A 19022-nucleotide genomic window follows, 5' to 3' on the forward strand; every position below is an offset into this window, starting at 1 on the left:
AGTGAAAAAAAATAAATACACAAAAGAAAGCACCTAGTGGCGTCAAGCGAATAATTTTTCAAAAATAAGAATTATTTGTTCAACGCCACTGTTCTCTCCTCAAGTTTGCATGACATACGCATGTGCATGATCATGTGTATTAAAGTGAAAAAAAATAAATACACAAAAAGAAGCACCTATTGAAAGGCGTGTGATAGCTGGCCGAGGACCTTGGCTTGAGCCAACAGAAAGACAACTTGATAAATCGAAAACTCGCTATGAGAAAAACCCATTCAAATATTTGGAATCATATCGTAGCATTGCTGACACTACGAACAAGTGTCGCCACAAGAGAAAAGAAATTGGTATTGGCTAACTTACGCTTGTAAACATGGCCAAGGTAATTCTCAGTGATCTGACCATGCGCAATACGTGAATTTACTCGGAAAATCACGTCGAATGAGGAAATATCACTCGTTTTATGGGAACTTGGGGTACGTTCCAAAAATCACTCGGAAGCCCGGAAACGGCGCAGTAGACAGAAATATTTAGGAATAGAATAAACTTAAAAGTTACTGGAAGTTACTGTTGATTACAAACAACAAAATTAACCATATTGCATACATGCCACTTGCTTTTGTTATTTATTACAGTTGTGAAAAGTATTTTTATAATTATTAATAATAATTAAACAATAATATTTTTCTGACTTGCACCTATTAAAATTCATGGAAAAAAAATCATGTCTACCACAACAAAATATCAAAAATTTTCTATAATCACAATCTTGAATTTCCGGGCTTCCGAGTGATTTTTAGAACGTACCCTTAGACGGCCATGTTTACAAATTCGAACAACCCAACTTCTTGCGCATGCTAAGTGCGTTTTACAAGCGAATGTTAGCTTGTCGTGAGTTTGAGACCTCAAGAATTGAAATTTCAATAAAAATATATGATTTTAACAATAACATTGAGATCATTCGTTGATATATTTTCATCTATCATTCAAATTAATTGCGCTAAATTGGCCAATATTGCAGTGCTTAGTCTAGCGACGCTATTGGCTCAAAATAAAAGTATGCGCATGGACATGCCTGCAGTCCAATTCACTGCACCCGTATTCAGAGGATGTTCTCATTAGGGCTTTTTTTTTCCGATGGCGGCGCTTGTGAACTTTTTATATAGATTTTACATAGAAAAGCTTCACAAGCGCCACCATCGGATAATAACATCTGAGCTCGGTGCTGATCAATTCACAGGGCAAATTTTTTACAATTTAGGGCTTTTTTTTGCCGATGGAGGCGCTTGTAACATTTTTTTTTATTTAGATTTCACATACAAAAGCTCTACAAGCGCCGCCAGTGGAGGAAAAAAGCCTTAAATTGTATTGCCCTGTATATATTTACTGATATTGAAATTGCAAATGAAAATTTTGAACTCAATTGAGTTGACATTGCTTTTGAAGTATTTAGAAAATTTATCAAAAAATATTTTTTCCCAATCTTTAAAATTTATCATACTAATTATATTTTAATATAATTTATAAATTTGTATTTCAAATAGAACAAAATGTCTAAATGCAAAAGAACTCCAAATAGTCTTAAAACTTTCATTAGAAATCCCAGTCACTAAAAGTGATAAAATTTTTTTACAGGCAAATCGTGAAATTGATGGTGGTAATTCAGTTACAATTGTTATGTTTTCTAATTTTTTTTATGAACTTATCCTTTAACTATAGAAATCGTTCGAAATTCTCATATTTAATAAACCTTTTCATCTGTTTATCTAGAGGATATTATGTCAGTTTTAAATAGTCGAGATAGAAAAAAAAAACTATTTGAGAGTTTCTTTTTGTCTCATCGCTAAGAACCCAATCGGTTATAAGAACAGAGTTTCCGACAATCTTCTATTAACAAAGGTATCAAGTTCCTGAAATATCATTTTAAGTCATTTCTTATTAATATTTTAAAATGAAACAACAGCAACAATTATCGATAATATTGATAGCATGTCAATTCCTGTCGCAATCGAGTTATTCATTTTTCGATTGTTTTGACCAAAAAGTGTACATAATTTTTCAAACAAAATTAAAAATATACAGCAAAGTTTTGAAAAGAAAAAACTATTGTTAAAAAAAAATATACATACCCATACTTAAATATATTCAATAAAATATTTTAAACAGCATATATTGTTGATAAAAGATGTTTTTTTTTTTTTTTTGAATACATACCAGAGCGCAGATTTTTTTATTTTTTGTTTGCGATTATTTTTTTGAGTTTTTTCACTGGTTTAATTTTGATACGTTAATAAATTTTTCGTAGAATGCTACAAAGTTTAGAAAACAAAAAAAAAAAATTATATATGAAATTTGAAAGAAATTATAAATGTTGCTAACATGTAGAATGATCACAAAAGCTCATTCACTTCATTCACCTTGTGCATCTGGAATTGTTGAAGCCCACAAACTTTCTTACAAACTCAGAAAAATAAATTATTAAAAATAGTTAAACTAAATTAAATTTTTTAATATTAAATATTAATACTTTTATAGCTTATTTACAATATTATTGTCTTCAAAAAATCACTATCGAGGGAGAATGACTTCAACGTATAACATCCAAATTTAGTGAAGCTGTTGATTTTTCAGATTGCAAAAATACTTAGAATTGATCCAAAAGATACATCATCTCCGCTGCTATATTTGAAGTTCATGATAGTGTATGTATAAATTTTTTCTTTTGATTCATAATTTTACACAGCTTTAATAGAAGTTTTAATTTAACTTTTTTATTTTTAACAAAATCGTAGAAAAATTGATTTAGAAGAGCAAATACTGAACTTTATTTTGCTGGCATTGCTTTTGAAATATGTAAAAAATTTATGCATCATTTTTTTAACAAAATTAAAAATCTACAGCAAAGATTTAAAAAGAAAAAACTTTATATACATATATTATATGAAATATATTGAGTAATAAAAATATACTGTAGATAAAAGATGTTTTTTTTTTTTGAATATATAGCTCAGGGTTCATTTTTTAACTTTTTTTTTTTACTATTATTTTAAAAGTTTTCACTGGTTTAGTTTTGATACGTTAATAATTTACTCGTAGAACTCTAAAAAGTTTAGAAAACAAAAAAAAAAGATAATATATGATGATTATTTGTTCAAATGATATTTATTTAATGTTCCTGAAATGAATAATAAATAGATGATTAAGATATAAAAACAAAATTAAAATTATTATAGCAATACAGTTAATGATTGCGTGTACTTATTATTATTATCAGTATGTTGGTTGAAAAAAAAAATTAAGTATTATGAAAACAGTATGCTTACATTCATTTAACTGTAAATATAAATTTAAAAAAATATATTCTTTTATATTTATTAAAAGTATCAACTCTGCATTATGTTTTATTTTGTTTTTTGAATTTTTATTCTGTCTTTTATTAATAAAGAGAAATATTTCTTACTCTTTCATAATAATAATCTTAAATAATTTTCATAAATATATTTTCATAAAGATAATTGTTTTGATTAATCAAGTAGTCAACATAAGCTCAAACATTAAGAGTAAAAAAACATTAAATCTATTGATCAACATGTAAAATGAATTTTTCAAATTCAATTAAATGTCCATGTTTTTTCCACAATCTTTTTTTGGTGATATAAATCTGAGCCATGGAGAACGATTACGTGACTCATTTTCATCAAATACATACTCATCATTTAATTGAAAATATAAAATTATGTTATTTGTACGCTGTTTTGCTTCACCGATAACAATTGGTCGAATATCACTTCCGATATGTGGACATCCATCAACATTGAATCTTTCAAGTATTAAACATTTTTTCAGTATTGTTTCAACACCATCATTTGTTACTTTAAGACAGTTCTGACAAGATAACATTTTCAAAGCTTTTAACGATGATGATATTTGAGTTAATAATTTGTCATCAACATGTTCATTGTCACGTAAGTCCAACTTTGATAGATTTGCAAATTTATTCGGTATTTCTTGCAATATATCTCTAGATGGACAAGTGCTCAAGCACAAGTATTTCAATTTTTGACAATCTCTAGCAATATTACGAATCAAATCAACATCAATATCATGAGCCCATCTAATTGCCAATGATTCAAGATCTTCAAACTGTATCAAAGTCATGGATTTATGAAAATACTGCTGTATAAATAAATATTTAAGTTTTTTACATCCTGACATTATACTATCAATAATGATGCTATCAGCATAATGAATGTTCAAATTCTTTAAACTTCCACATTTACCAACTTCTGCAAATGAAATTGGTAGTCCTGAATTGTCTTCTGTGGATGATACTGCTTCTATTTCTAAATGCTTTAATTTTTCCAGTCTACATCTAATATTTGCCGATATTTCTTGGTTCAAATAGTACATCTTACAAATATTAAGATACTCAAGGTTGTACAAACCATTTATCAATTTTGGTTTTTCAACAGAGCACTCTTGTAAATCCAAGTACATAATTGTTTTTGTATTTGCAATTTTTTTTGTAATATTACTTTTAATCTCATAGTTGTTGAGTGTTAAACATTGTAGAGAATTAAATTTTTCAAGTGGCTGTAATTAAAATATAAAAACGTTCATTAAATTAACTCAAATAGCATTAAATTTTAAGAAATAAAAAATAGAAAATAATAAACTTACCAATTGATTCAGTTCAATTGGATAGTTATTGAGATTTATAATGCAAATTTTTTCAATTGTCATTGGTACACTTGTCAGAACAGACATCGCAACACTGGAAACATAACTATTCGAAGAGGTCATGCATTTTTTATGTACTTGGCGTAGATTGTATTTTTCATATATTTTTAAAACTTTCAGTCTTGACATACTCATGCATAAATTGTTGAAAAATATATCACCATCATCATCAATGACCAAATGACACTCAAATATTGTTAAATTACGACATTCATTAATAATCTTTGTTGGAACCATTTTGTCATCCAATGATAGATTTTTATAAATCAAATGTTTTAAATACTGGCCACAAAGAGATAACACTTCTATTTTTTGTTCATCATTTTGATATCGTAAAACTTCAATATCAAGTTCTAATTTATCAATAACAGACCAAGTCGTTTCTCGTGCTGTTTTCCATTTTTCGCATACTAAAAAAATATTATTGTGAAAAAAAAAAATATAGGTTAATTTCTAATAAATTTATTGTATTGAATTAATCAATTAAAATAGCATACCTTGATTTACACGATCAGCTTGTTCAAATGTTGGAAAATGGCTGAATATATTTGCAAGACAAAAATCACTAATAGGTTGTTCTTTTGCAACAATGCCCTCGCTAACATTTCCATCATTAGTCTTAAATAATTTAATTTTTTTATTTTTTGACATTATGTCACTGTTTATTTAACTGTTTTTTAATTGTACTTAATTTATTGCTTGATAATTGTGTAATCAATTTCACATTGAAAATACCTCTCGCTGATCAGTGTGAAAAAATGTCTACAGGACGATCGGTGAGTGTTTAGTAAAAACCGTTGGCGCCAAAGGTTGTTTACGTGTTTACGTTTTTTTTTTTTTCTACCAGCGAGAGAGCCGCAAACGTACACGAGCGGGGAAGCAAGGGGAAGTTCGACGTTCCGAAATTATCGGTTGGTTCGGGTCTCCTAGCTCTATCCTTCTCTTCTCTCTTCTATCTCTTCTTTTAGAAAAATTTGTGGCTCTGATCTTCGTAAGTTCGAGAATTGTCGTTCGGTTTAGAGAAAGATCAGAATTGTCGTTCGGTTTGGAGAGAAGAGATAGAAGACCGAACCAGAACCTTTAATAATTTAGTAATATGTAAACAATAATTTATTTTTTAAAATGGATCAAAGTGGAAGTCATATTCACCATATGTTGTGTAAATCATTAAAGCGACAACTTAATGATAAAATTTTGTACGATGTTTAAATTATTAAATTAATCTATATTTTTTTATGAATCAATTTTTTTATTAATTAATTTTTATTTTTGGAATACTAAATTGCGTTGTGTATTAAAATTTTATTGTCTCAATAAGTTCTCAGTGAAAAAGAAGGTATTTATTTTATAAACATGGCTGAATCAACATCAAGTAATGAAAAAAAATTATAATATTAAAGAAGATAATTCAGTGACAATGCTTGATGTATTATGAGAAGAAAGAGAACTTGAAGATGATACAATTGCTGTTCTTGGTGCTTTTGATAATAAAAATTGTACATATGACAAGGTCAGTCATAAAATATCAAAAAGTCAAATCATCAAACTCCATTTCTTACAAAGAAAATATTGTTGAATATAATTTAAATAATGTTATTTAATTTAGATAAATATTTTTCTTCAATTTGATAATAATATTTTATGTTTTATGTTGATTATAGTCAGGGTTATAGGTATAAGACAAGCATTGTACGCATGTAAAACATGTTTCTTCGGTGATGATAAAAAACAAGCTGGTGTTTGTTTGACATGTAGTTTTCATTGTCATGAAGGCCATGAATTAATTGAACTCCATAAACGTTCATTTCGTTGTGACTGTGGTCATTCAAAATTTGGCAATAAAAAATGCATTTTAGACAAGGTAATTTATTTTTTATTTAGCTATTGTCAATTAAATAATGCTACCTTTGATAATAAATTTTATTTTCGTTCAGGCAAAAACACCATTGAATATTGAAAATAAATACAATCAAAATTTTGATGGTGTTTATTGTACTTGATCGGGTCCAGATCTAAATCCAGATTCACTAGAAGAAATAATAAATGATCAAATGATGCAGTGTGGTATTTTTCAAAAAATCTTATCTTATATGAAGAATTCATATGTTCTGGTTGTATGAAAAAACATTCATTTTTATGGCGTTATGCTACAAATTATTCAGCAAATAACAGTATTAAAATTACATATGATAATAAATTAAAGAAAAATGACAATGCCGATAAATCAATTGATGTTTCAAATGATACAATTTGCTGTAAAATGTCTAAAATTATTATTAAAAATAGCGAAAGTTCATGCTTTTGGATTTTAAATTGGAGATCATGATTGTAAAAAGTTATATGAAAATGAAAAAATTGAATTTTCAATTGATCTTAATGGCTATAAAAAAGGAATAAAGGCACTTGCATCACTTGGACATGTTGAACAAGTCAATGCTATTGAAGGTAAATTAATTTTTAACAATTAATAATTAATTGCATTTTCATATATTTAAAAATAATATATTTATTTAATTATCTAGAATATAATAAAATGAAAAATCAACTAAAAGAATATCTTCAAAAATTTGCTGAAAAGAAAAAAGTCGTACGCGAAGAAGATATTAAAAAATTTTTTTCTCTGGTATAGAATCAAGCAAACGTCAAAAAGTTATTGTACCAACATTTTGTCGTTAAAAAAAAAAAAATCGAATAATCACGTTATAAGTATAACTATAATAATTAAATATATTCTTTTATATATAAAATATACTTCGTGTATTATTGTTTTTTTAATTATTGTACACTCAATTTTAGAGTAACAATTATTCCAATATAATTCCGATTTCATGTAAAAATATATAAATTTAAATGTTTAATAATTATTTTATGATTTTTTTTTAAACTTTAAGAATAAAAAGAAAACTATCACCATTTAAAAAAATAATACATGAGTTAAATTTGGTTAAATTTTTTTGAAATTATAATTTATAATAAATTGGAACTTATCTTTTTTCTAATTTTATTGATAAATTTAATTTTTTTTTCTAATAATGTGAATTCGTGCGAATTGTGATGACAACACGTGGTTCATTAAATTTTGGTTTATTAGTATAACTTGACCAAGTACGTTTATCACAATTGGTGAACCAGCAAGTTTTTTCATAACACGAGATCTTTGTTCTTGACAAAATTGAAAAAATAGATTTGCTGGTCTGCACGGTGAATTTTAACCACTTCTTCCTCTTTTTCTTTTAACCAACTTTTTTTAATTTATCATCTTTTTGTTATGGTATACATTTTATTGTTTGTTTCCATGAATTCCATGAAGAATAGAAAACAGAAGGGCAAGCTGTAATAGGGCTATTAAGTACCCTCTTATGTAAATATTGTTTTTATTTATGCATCCTTTATTTATGTGTACGAGCACATTGGCGCGCTACGCGCGCCTGTATCTATACCTTCTAAAAGGTTCATTTTTCATTGATTTTATAAACACAAGTATTATCATAAAAAAAAAAAAAAAAGAATGAATAAATTGACGAAAAATTTTTTAAATTTATTTATTTACACATAAATCACACATAATTCACACGTAATTTTTAGTCTAATAACATCAAGATTGAATGTTTACTGAAAAAGTTGTGCAACCTTTATATCTTAAATTCTTAATTTAAAAAAAAAATAGAAAAAATAGAAAAAATTTTTTTTTTCAAATTTATATTTCCCCACATAGAAACACATAATTCGCACAAAGTTTTAAGCCCAATCGCATCAAGATCCGATGATTATTAAAAAAGTTGTGCTAGCTTAATATAACAATTTTTAAAAAAAATGTAAAAAATAAAAAAAAAATTTTCTTTCAAATTTATTTCTTCACACATAAAAAACACATAATTCGCACAAAATTTTAAGCCCAATTGCATCAAGATCTCATGATTATTAAAAAAGTTGTGCTAGCTTAATATGTCAATTTTTAAAAAAAATATAAAAAATATTTTTAAAAATTTTGTTTTTAAATTATTTCTTCACACATAAAAAACACGTAATTCGCACAAAATTTTCAGCCCAATTGCATTGAGATCCGATGATTATTAAAAAAGTTGTGCTAGCTCAATAAGTCAATTTTTAAAAAAAATATAAAAAATATTTAAAAAAATTTTGTTTTTAAATTATTCCTTCACACATAAAAAACACATAATTCGCACAAAATTTTAAGCCCAAGTGCATTGAGATCCGATGATTATTGAGAAAGTTGTGCTAGCTTAATATGTGAATTTTAAAAAAAAATGTTAAAAAATAAAAAAAAATTTTTTTTCAAATTTTTTCCTTCACACATAAAAAACACATAATTCGCACAAAATTTTAAGCCCAAGTCCATCGAGATCCGATGATTATTCAAAAAGTTGTGCTAGCTTAATATGTCAATTTTAAAAAAAAATGTAAAAAATATTAAAAAAAATTTTCTTTCAAATTTATTTCTTTACACATAAAAAACATAAATCGTGCAAAATTTTGAGCCCAAGTGCATTGAGATCCGATGATTATTGAGAAAGTTGTGCTAGCTTAATTTGTCAATTTTTAAAAAAAATATAAAAAATATCAAAAAAAATTTTGTTTACTCACTCTTTTTTTTTTGTTTTTTCGTTGCTAACGAAATAAATAAAAAAATAATAGAAAAAGGCAAACAGAAAGAAATTCGTATGAGAGTAAGTGAGAAAAAAACAATGACCAATCAAATGTCCGGAAGACCGATGATGTTTGTCCTTTGTATATTAGGATTACCTGATAGTTAAAGTGTTTAAAATAAAAAAATAATAGCAATAAATTAATTTAATAAAACAATAAGCTCATGATATTTTATTTTGTATTGATAATATTATAATCATTTTTAGCTATATTTAAATGTGATGCTTTAGACAAAGACAGATAATGCAATTATAAAAAATTATTAAAAAAAAAAAAAAAATTTGTTTTTTCATTCTCCAGTTGCCTTAAAACCCATTGAATCGAATCTCGACACAGGACCGTTACTTTTCGACGTCGCACCGGCGCTTTTCGATTAATCGATTACGACTTATTAATCAAATTACAAATCAGACGTTTTCTTGATTCAAATAAAATAAAAATTTAATGATATTGTAATAATTAAAAAAAGAATTAAAAAAAACTTTGAGTGAATAAATTCACTTGAGTTATGTTGTACTCTTGTTTATAACACGTTTCAAAACCAGAAATCTTCTCAGTTAAGATGGAAAGATCTCAATCAAAATAATAGAACTTTTCTCTCAACAAATCACTCTCCTCAATTCAAAATAATTTATAAACAAAATTTGATTTATATTTTTATAAATTTCCATTTACAAATTAAGTCCATTTCAATTTGCATTAACAAATTTTCATTTTTCTAAATTTGTATTTTTAATCGTGTGTATCGTCAAAAGCATAAGTCGCCTCTGAATTTTCTTTTGCTTTATTATTATTTTTTTTTTTTTAGGACATATATATATATATATTTATATATACACACATACATTGTGAGCTTTGTGATGCTACGATTTCGATTTTAACGAATCACGTGTACTACCAATATAACGTGCAAGCCAAAACCAATTATCGGATCTACAGAAACATCAAAGTAACTTAAAACAAAGAAACAAATGTTAACAAATGAAACAAACTAAAGCCAGAGAAAAAGCCAAAGATTTATAAAAATTTAAAATATCACCCAGTTAAAAAAATCTCATAGAAACCGCAAAAAAGGGTCAAATACACATCAAATGCTCATAGATATTATTATTATTCTATGAGCATTGAATGTGTATTTGACGCTTTTTCGTGGTTTCTATGAGATTTTTATAAACTGGGCAGGTATTATTATTTTTTTCAGGTGTGAGTCGACAAAAGTTTTATTTAGTTATTTTAAATATATCAAATAAATTGTCTCTTGTCTAGTTTTATCAGATTGTTTGTAAAAAAAAAAAATCAGATCTACCACAACAAATAATCAAAAGATTTTCAAACTCTGCCATTTTTAAGTCTGCACCCGTATTCACGGGGCAAAATCGTTCTTATTAGGGCTTTTTTTTTCCGCTGATGGCGCTTGACAAAATTTTTTTTATATAGATTTCACATAGAAAAGCTCTACAAACGCCACCATCGGAAAAAAACGCCCTAATGAGAACATCCTCTGGAGTGCTATTCTTGGTCCCGTATTGCGGGAGTTATTGCGGGTCCCGCAATAACGATTCGCCGACAAGAAATGTTTGTCGCGATAGAAAAATATGAAGGCGCTTGTTGTTGCTTTCATGTGAAGCTGCCATAGTCGTATGCAAATGCAAAAATAAGGTAGAATTTACATGAAAGCAACAACAAGCGCCTTCTATCGCATCGCTTCTTCTTGTCGGCGAATCGTTATTGCGGGACCCGCAATAACTCCCGCAATACGGGACCAAGAATAGCACCCCTGAATTGCTCTGAATACGGGTGCTGTACGGAAAAAATAACCATGGAACGCACCCACGCATGCGCAATGAATTTGTGTGCGTATTATTTTTGTGTTTAAATATATGATGCATAAGATATTACTATTGATAAACTATTATTATAATTATTATTGAGGAATAAATTAAATAGACATATTATTTATACACAGCTGATCTCACATATGAGGAAACCTGAATATGTGGTGAGCTATTCCGGGGTACATTCCAAAAATCACTCGGAAGCCCGGAAGTTCAAGATTGCCATTATACAAAGTTTTTGATATTTTGTTGTAGTAGACATGGTTTTTTTTCATGAATTTTTTATGGGCGAAACAGGGCGAAACATGAAGACTAGACAACAGGAGGCCAAACTTGTATAGAAAAAGGTATCTGGCGATGGGACGGTATGTGTCGCCGAATCATGAGGGCGCTATGGTGAGACTGCCGACTTTGCAACTCGGTCGTGTATGTGAAAATGCGTGTTCTGCAGTCCAATTCACAGAGCATTACAATTTAGGGCTTTTTTCCTCCACTGGTGGCGCTTGCAGAGCTTTTGTATGTGAAATCTATATAAAAAAAATTTTACAAGCGCCATCACCGGCAAAAAAAAGCCCTAAATAGTAAAAAATTTGGATGGACACCGATGTCTGCCAGGTTTCTCAATGGACCCTTAGGGTGCGAACTCACGACACGCAAAAGTTTGCGTTTTATCATGGCTGCCGTAATTCTAAACTTGGCTGCCGGAATTTTAAACATGGCGCCTCCGTGATTCAAGCTTTGAACACTAGATCATATATTTAATACTACTATATTGCGCATGGGGCTCGATTTTGCTGGTTCCTCAAACGGTGCAGACAATCTCTCTGTCGCAGTCTTTGGAAGATTTAGGCAATGACAAGAGTGGGGATTCGGCAGAACTCGGAATAGCTCAACAATATACAGAAATAATACGCACACAAATTCAGTGCGCATGTATGGAAGCCGAATCCCCACTCTTGCCATTGCCTAAATCTTCCAAGGACTGCGACAGAGAGATTGTCTGCACCGTTTGAGGAATCAGCGCTCCACTTATGGGAAAGCATAGGCGATGCGCAATATAGTAGTATTAAATATATGCACTAGATACACTACACACACACATTACACACAACTACATTTTTCAGTGATATTTTGGTAATATATAGTAAGTTCTAGTGATTTAAACGCGCGTGTGAATTTACCCGCTCGACAATGTCGAGCGGGTGGATTAAATCACGGAGGCGCCATGTTTAGAATTACGGCAGCCATGATAAAACGCAAACTTTTGCGTGTCGTGAGTTCGCACCCTTAAGTTTTGCTTGTAAACATGGCCGACATTCTTCTGAGTGATCTTAGCATGCGCAACACGTCAAATTACTAGGAAAATTACGTCAACTGGGAACATGACACTAATTATCTTCAAGATGGCGGACGTCAATGCCTATATAAATTGCTAGTCTGAATCACTGCCATATTAAAAATTCCAACAAATGATCATTTCTAAATGAATTCTATATTATGTTGACATATCGTTCATTGACGCCCAATATGCCGGAGTCCGTTCAGAAAGTTGCATTTTTTCGGATCCCCAAGATGGCGGTGATTCGGCCCAGCAATTTAGATAAGCACTGACGTCTGCCATCTTGAAGATCTGAAAAAAAATGAGACTTTCTGCAGTCCAATTCACAGGGCAAATTTTTTACAATTTTGAGCTTTTTTTTGCCGGTGATGGCGCTTGTAAAATTTTTTTTTATATAGATTTCACATACAAAAGCTCTACAAGCGTCGCCAGTGGAGGAAAAAAGCCCTAAATTGTAATGCCCTGTGAATTGGACTGCTGAACGGACCCTAATGGCAAGGAAGCGCTTAAGTCGTGCGGTCATTTGAAGAAAGTTTAGTAACCTAAACTTACTATTTATTTATTGTTATTTCTTTTTCCAAGTTCTTTTGTTCTCTTCAATCATCATTCATCAGTAATTTGTTCTTGTGTCTTAAAAAAAATTATTCAATTAACAAAGTCAACACATGACTAAAAATAAGGAATGCGTTGGTAAATTTGTAGCTTTCATATCGAGTAGTTCAGTGGAGTAGTGCAGTATGACTGTACACGAGTTGTTGTGCGCATTCAAGTGCACATGCGCGAAAATAAACGGAAAAAAAAATATTCAAAAGACGGCACCTAACAGCGTAAGACATGAAGGGCTGGGTCAGCCATGTTTTAATTCTTATTTTTTAAGATGTATTTGTTCGACGCCACTGTTCTCTCCTCTAGTTTAGATGATAGGCGCATTAAAGTGAAAAAAAATAAATACACAAAAGAAAGCACCTGTTGCCAACTGACTTTTTGCTGACTGCGCATTCAACCGCACACGCGCGGAAGTAAACAGGGAAAAAAAAAAAATATACAAAAGAAAGCACCTATTATGTTGCTATCTCTAGCAACACGTCCGTGCATTGGCAGCGTTCTTTGACTTTATTTTTTATGCATACCATGACCACTGAAATATAATAAAATTTATAATATAATATTTAGTTTTATTATATTTCAGTGACCATGACCATGCATACGCGCAGTAGCTGAAAAATTACGTGCATTTTTAGGTTCTCTGTTAGTGTGGGTTTTCACACATACGTAATTCAAAATTTTTACTTTATACCTCGGCTTGCAGCATGTCTTCCGGCTTCAATGTACTAATATTACTGACAACAAATATAATCAATCCCTAGAATCGAGTTACCAAACAATTCTAAGTGAGAATATTCCTCTATCAAAATAAATTTCCCAACAAAATGTTTAAACTGCGAGTTTCTGATTCATAAGTTTTCCTATCATAAAAATATAGGAATGACGATAAAACTGTATGCTTGTTGTTCTCAAGTTTCGAGATTGTTTCGTTATTCATCATTGGTAATTTGTTCTTGTACCTTGAAAAAAGATATTAAATCAGTGTTGGGTAGGTAAGATACCATGTAAGATACCGTATCTTACATCATCGGTTTCATACATCGAGGTATCTTACATTGCGTTCCCAGCGCCTCCTACGAATAAAAGTGGAACCTTCGTGCTACAATTTTTTTTTATCCGATAAATACATGTAATTCATTTATTAAATAAATAAAAATTCCAAAACAAAAAGCAGTAGCTAAGAAAGATGTGCTAAGGAATTAATGTTGCTTAAAAAGATTTCTTTGGCAACTGTAATTCCTTAGCTCCATCTTTCGCCTTCTATTACCTTGGGATTTTTATTTATTTAAAAATTAGTTATTTAGAATTAAAGCAACATTAATTCCTTAAAACATAATTTTTTGGCAACATTCATTTCTTAGCTAGATCTTTTTCTTAGCTACTGCTTTCCCTTGGACATTTGTATCATTAAAAAATAAATTTACATGTATTTTATTTATGAAAAAAATCAAAAGGTCCAAAGAAAAGCAGTAGCTAAGGAAACTTTAATAATAGAAAGATAATAAGGAATTAAGGTTGCCAAAGATTTATATTTTAAGCTTATTATTTCCTTGAAACATAATTTTTTGGCAACCTTAATTTCTTAGCTACTGCTTTTTCTTGGACATTTGTATTATTTAAAAATAAATTTACATGTATTTTTTGGACATTTTTATTTTTGAAAAATCAAATGACATGTATATTATTTATTTAATATAAATAGAAAATGTCCGAGGAAAAGCAGTAGCTAAGGAAAAGATGGAGCTAAGGAATTAATGTTGCCAAAAAATTATGTTTCAAGCCACATTAATTCCTTAAAACTGATTTTCCTTGATATTATATATATTTATATAACAAATAAATTACATGTAGCAATATATATCGAGCAATAAGAACTAATTGTCGAGTCGACAGTCAATAAGAATGTTCAAAATGGCGTCAGAGGTATCTTACAGTTTCTTACAGTATCTTACAGTATCTTACTGTAAGTGTATGAAACCTCAAAAATCGACCATTTACCCATCACTGTATTAAATTAACAAAGTAAACATAATGACTGAAAATGACGAATCATTTGGTAAATTTTAGTTACTTAATTTTCTTCAAATGACCACAGAACTCTAGCGCTTCCCTGCAAACGCTCCGAGCATATGCCACTAGTTGTGTTTGATGGGTCTTCTCGGCTCAGTTCCGTCTCACTTAAGGCGCTTCAATTGTACGGTCAATTGGAGAACTACAAGTAATGCTCCAACCGGGTTCCTCCATTACCCGTAGTTCTCTAATTGACCATACAACAGAAGCACCATAAGTGAGACGGAACTGATTCGAACACAACTATAAATAAAACTGCACCCGTATTCACAAGGCAAATTTTATACACTTTAGAGCTTTTTTTTGCCGTTGATGGCACTTGATGGCACTTGTAAAATTTTTTTTATATAGATTTCATATACAAAAGCTTCACAAGCGCTGCCAGTGGAAGAAAAGAGCCCTAAATTGTAATGCCTTGTGATTACGGGTGCTGCACCCGTATCCAGAGGATGTTCTCATTAGGGCTTTTTTCCTCCACTGGCGGTGCTTGTGGAGCTCTTGTAAGTGAAATCTATATAAAAAAAATTTTGTCAAGCGCCATCAGCGGAAAAAAAAGCCCTAATGAGAACACTTTTGCCCCGTAAATACGGGTGCTGGGGAGCGTTCGATACAGCAGTCCAATTCACAGGGCAAATTTTTTACAATTTAGGGCTTTTTTTTGCCGGTGATGGCGCTTGTTAAATTTTTTTTATATAGATTTCACATACAAAAGCTCACAAGCGCCGCCAGTGGAGGAAAAAAGCCCTAAATTGTAATGCCCTGTGAATACGGGTGCTGGCCGAGGCCAAAAATCCGGCTGATTTTTTATCATGGTTTATTTCATATGTTCGTTATAATTGTGCCTGTGTCAGTGCTGAGCGGCTAAAGACGCGAATGCGAATCATCCTTTCCATCGGCTGCGATAGTCTTAAGCGGTGTCTCCACGTTATAGAAATCTCATGAAAGTTCTTGTAGCAAGATCTTGCACGAAAAAATGGAACATGTCCTATTGGCTGCGATAGTTTTGCAAGGCTTTCAAAGGCTGATTTCCACCAAAATTCTAGTAATTATCTAGTGATAAAAGATCTTGCAAGCATTTCTATAGCGTGGAGACACCACTTTGTAAGGCTGATTTCCACCAAAATTCAAGTAATTATCTAGTGATGATAGATCTTGCAAGCATTTCTATAGTTTGGAGACACCGCTTTAGCCAATGCGCGGGACTCGGGAGTGTCACCAGAGAGAGCAGCATTTGGGTGTATTCTTCTCTCACTCACGCATGCGCATATTAAATCTTGTACAGTCAACGTCAAAACAAACTGGTACTACACGATATAAAAGTTACATTATATCTAAGAGCTCAAACTCACGACAAGCAATATTTCGCTTGTAAAACGCACTGAGCATGCGCAACGAGTTGGGTTGTGTCGAACTTGTAAACATGGCCGTTCTTATTCTCGTAAAACTAGTGATATATTCCTAGATGACGTGATTTTCTTAGTAATTTTACGTGTTGCGCATGCTCAGATCCCTCAGAATTATGTCGGCCATGATTACAAGCGAAATGTTGCTTGTCGAGAGTTTGAGCCCTAAGGCTTGTGGCCACTAGCATAGTTTTTCGACCAAGTTCTATGCCATTGTACTATGAAAGAAAAAGTTCACATATAACGGCTATAGGGCGGCGTTTTAAGCGTTTCTTGAATTTGTTTCAGCTGTACCAACTTGCTTACAAACACATCAATGATAAATAAAAATATAACCTTTCTTATTTGTTGACAATTTGATATTTTGACAGTCAATCATTATATATATGTACTATACATGTGTAAATATAAACAAACAAATTTATTAACAACGCTAACCATTGTTGTTGTATTGTTTTAATGTTGGCTGTATCAAAAAAAACTAGTGTGAAATTAGCAGTTCTATGCTGAAAATGGTGCTTGCCTCGATGGCCATTTTTTAGTAAATTGCTAGTGAGATATAGTGACACAAGTGCTATGGCATAGAACTTGGTCTAAAAACTATGCTAGTGGCCACATGCTTTAATTTGAGTTGACGTGACTGTATTGACAAAAACAAAAACACTCCCAATTCGTTTCTTTCTCAGCGACACTTTTGACGCTAGAGTTCGGCTTCCAGTTTTATTATATTTCAGCAGTCCAATTCAGAGGGCATTACAATTTAGGGCTTTTTTCCTCCACTGGCGGCGCTTATAAAGCTTTTGTATATAAAAAAAATTTTACTAGCGCTATCAGCTGCAAAAAAAGCCCTAAATTGTAAAAAATTTGCTAACCTGTATATGAGGAAACCTGTATATGTGTTGAGCTATTCCGAGTTCTGCCGTGAGCATCTCCTTCCTACCGTTCGCCACTTATTGGGAAAATAGGATGCTAGCAATTTATGTAGTATTACTTATTTATTATATATATGATAAATCTTTCAAGGGTAGAGAGATTGTCTGCACCGTTTGAGGAAGCAAAATCGAGCCCCATGCGCAATTATTAAGGTTGAGTGTAAATAGAATTTCCCACTATACGATTTGTGATTTTTTGAGTTCATATTGAAGCCAGAATAATTATCTATCTTGTTGATTTTTTTCGGAATTTTCGTGGGTTGTTTTTTTTTAGATAATTGATGTCAAAGTTGACAACTTTAACACGTAGGTATAGGGACTGAACACATATTTTCTCCTGTAGCTCAAAAACTTTCTATACGACCCGAGGAACGAAATTTATATATATCTTTATATACCTTCATATATTCACATATAACTATTTTATATAATTATATAAAAATTTGAAGAATTTTTAAACTCTCTATATATAATTATATACAACTTTATAAGGTTACATACAGCTATATATAATTTTATAAAGTTATATATAAATGTGTACAAAGTTGTGAACGATTTGTGTATAAGTATATATAATTATATAAAGCTATATATTTCTAAAGTTTGGGCTGGTAGAAAACAATGAACTATTACTGAAATTTTTGTAGTAAATTCTTGAAATAACAATACGCAATCTTGAATTTTTTGTTAATTTTGTTGTAACTACTTATTTTTTAATTAATTGTTAAAGTCGACTACTTTTTTAGAGGTTAAACATAGGGTCTTACGGAGATCAAAGTTTAGTTTTCCATTACCTGGTTAGCCATTTTGAGAAAAACAATTACAGATTTACCAAAAACTAGAGATTTATAAAAGAAAAACAAAGGAAATTTTTGATGTAAAAATCAATAGGGCTTTGAGACCTTTTTAGAGTGAAACCGTCAAAAGAAGTTCACGAGGTATGTTATGCGCATGCGCGAATATTGACGTACACAGAGACAAATTGTATGTCTGTGTGTACGAGAATTGTGAGTGGGGGGATGAAGCTGTTCATACAGATATACAATTTGCCTTTGTGTACTTCCATATTCGCGCATGTGCAAATGGTTTCTCATGATCTTCTTCTGCCGGTTTCACTCTATTTTACTTGAGTGGAAGTGAGAAACAAGATTTTCTCCTTCTTTTTTATTTCTTTTCACTCATCGAAATATTATGTTTCTAAACGCCGTCCGAAAGAAGTCTCTAGATATGCGCGGGTAACACCTTAATTGTAAAAAAACTATGCTCCAAACCTCTTTTATTTTTTTTCTATACGTTATTTTGTCTCATTTTATAACCCGATAGTTTTTTTTTCATGATGTCATATTGTCGATTGGAGATATTGGTATTTTAATGGATTTTTTTTTGACAAAAATCGCATTCTCCATAAGAGCCAATGTTAAAAGTTGTCAAC

The 19022-nt window shown here is 30.5% G+C and overlaps 1 protein-coding gene and 1 pseudogene across 1 annotated transcript; one reads left to right on the forward strand and one right to left on the reverse strand.

Annotated features, from left to right (window-relative positions):
• Window positions 1-3612: 3612 nt before the first annotated feature.
• On the reverse strand, window positions 3613-5544 carry LOC122859833 (disease resistance protein RPV1-like). Its single transcript, XM_044163517.1, has 3 exons — window positions 5235-5544; window positions 4678-5147; window positions 3613-4590 (listed from the first exon to the last, which is right to left on the reverse strand). The coding sequence occupies exons 1-3, from the start codon at window positions 5386-5388 to the stop codon at window positions 3613-3615; spliced, it is 1602 nt and encodes a 533-aa protein (XP_044019452.1). The 5' UTR covers window positions 5389-5544.
• A 568-nt stretch (window positions 5545-6112) lies between these two features.
• Window positions 6113-7413, forward strand: LOC122859834 (annotated as a pseudogene).
• Window positions 7414-19022: the final 11609 nt, after the last annotated feature.

The sequence above is a fragment of the Aphidius gifuensis genome, linkage group LG6 (assembly GCF_014905175.1).
Source record: "Aphidius gifuensis isolate YNYX2018 linkage group LG6, ASM1490517v1, whole genome shotgun sequence".
Classification (NCBI taxonomy): domain Eukaryota; kingdom Metazoa; phylum Arthropoda; class Insecta; order Hymenoptera; family Braconidae; genus Aphidius; species Aphidius gifuensis.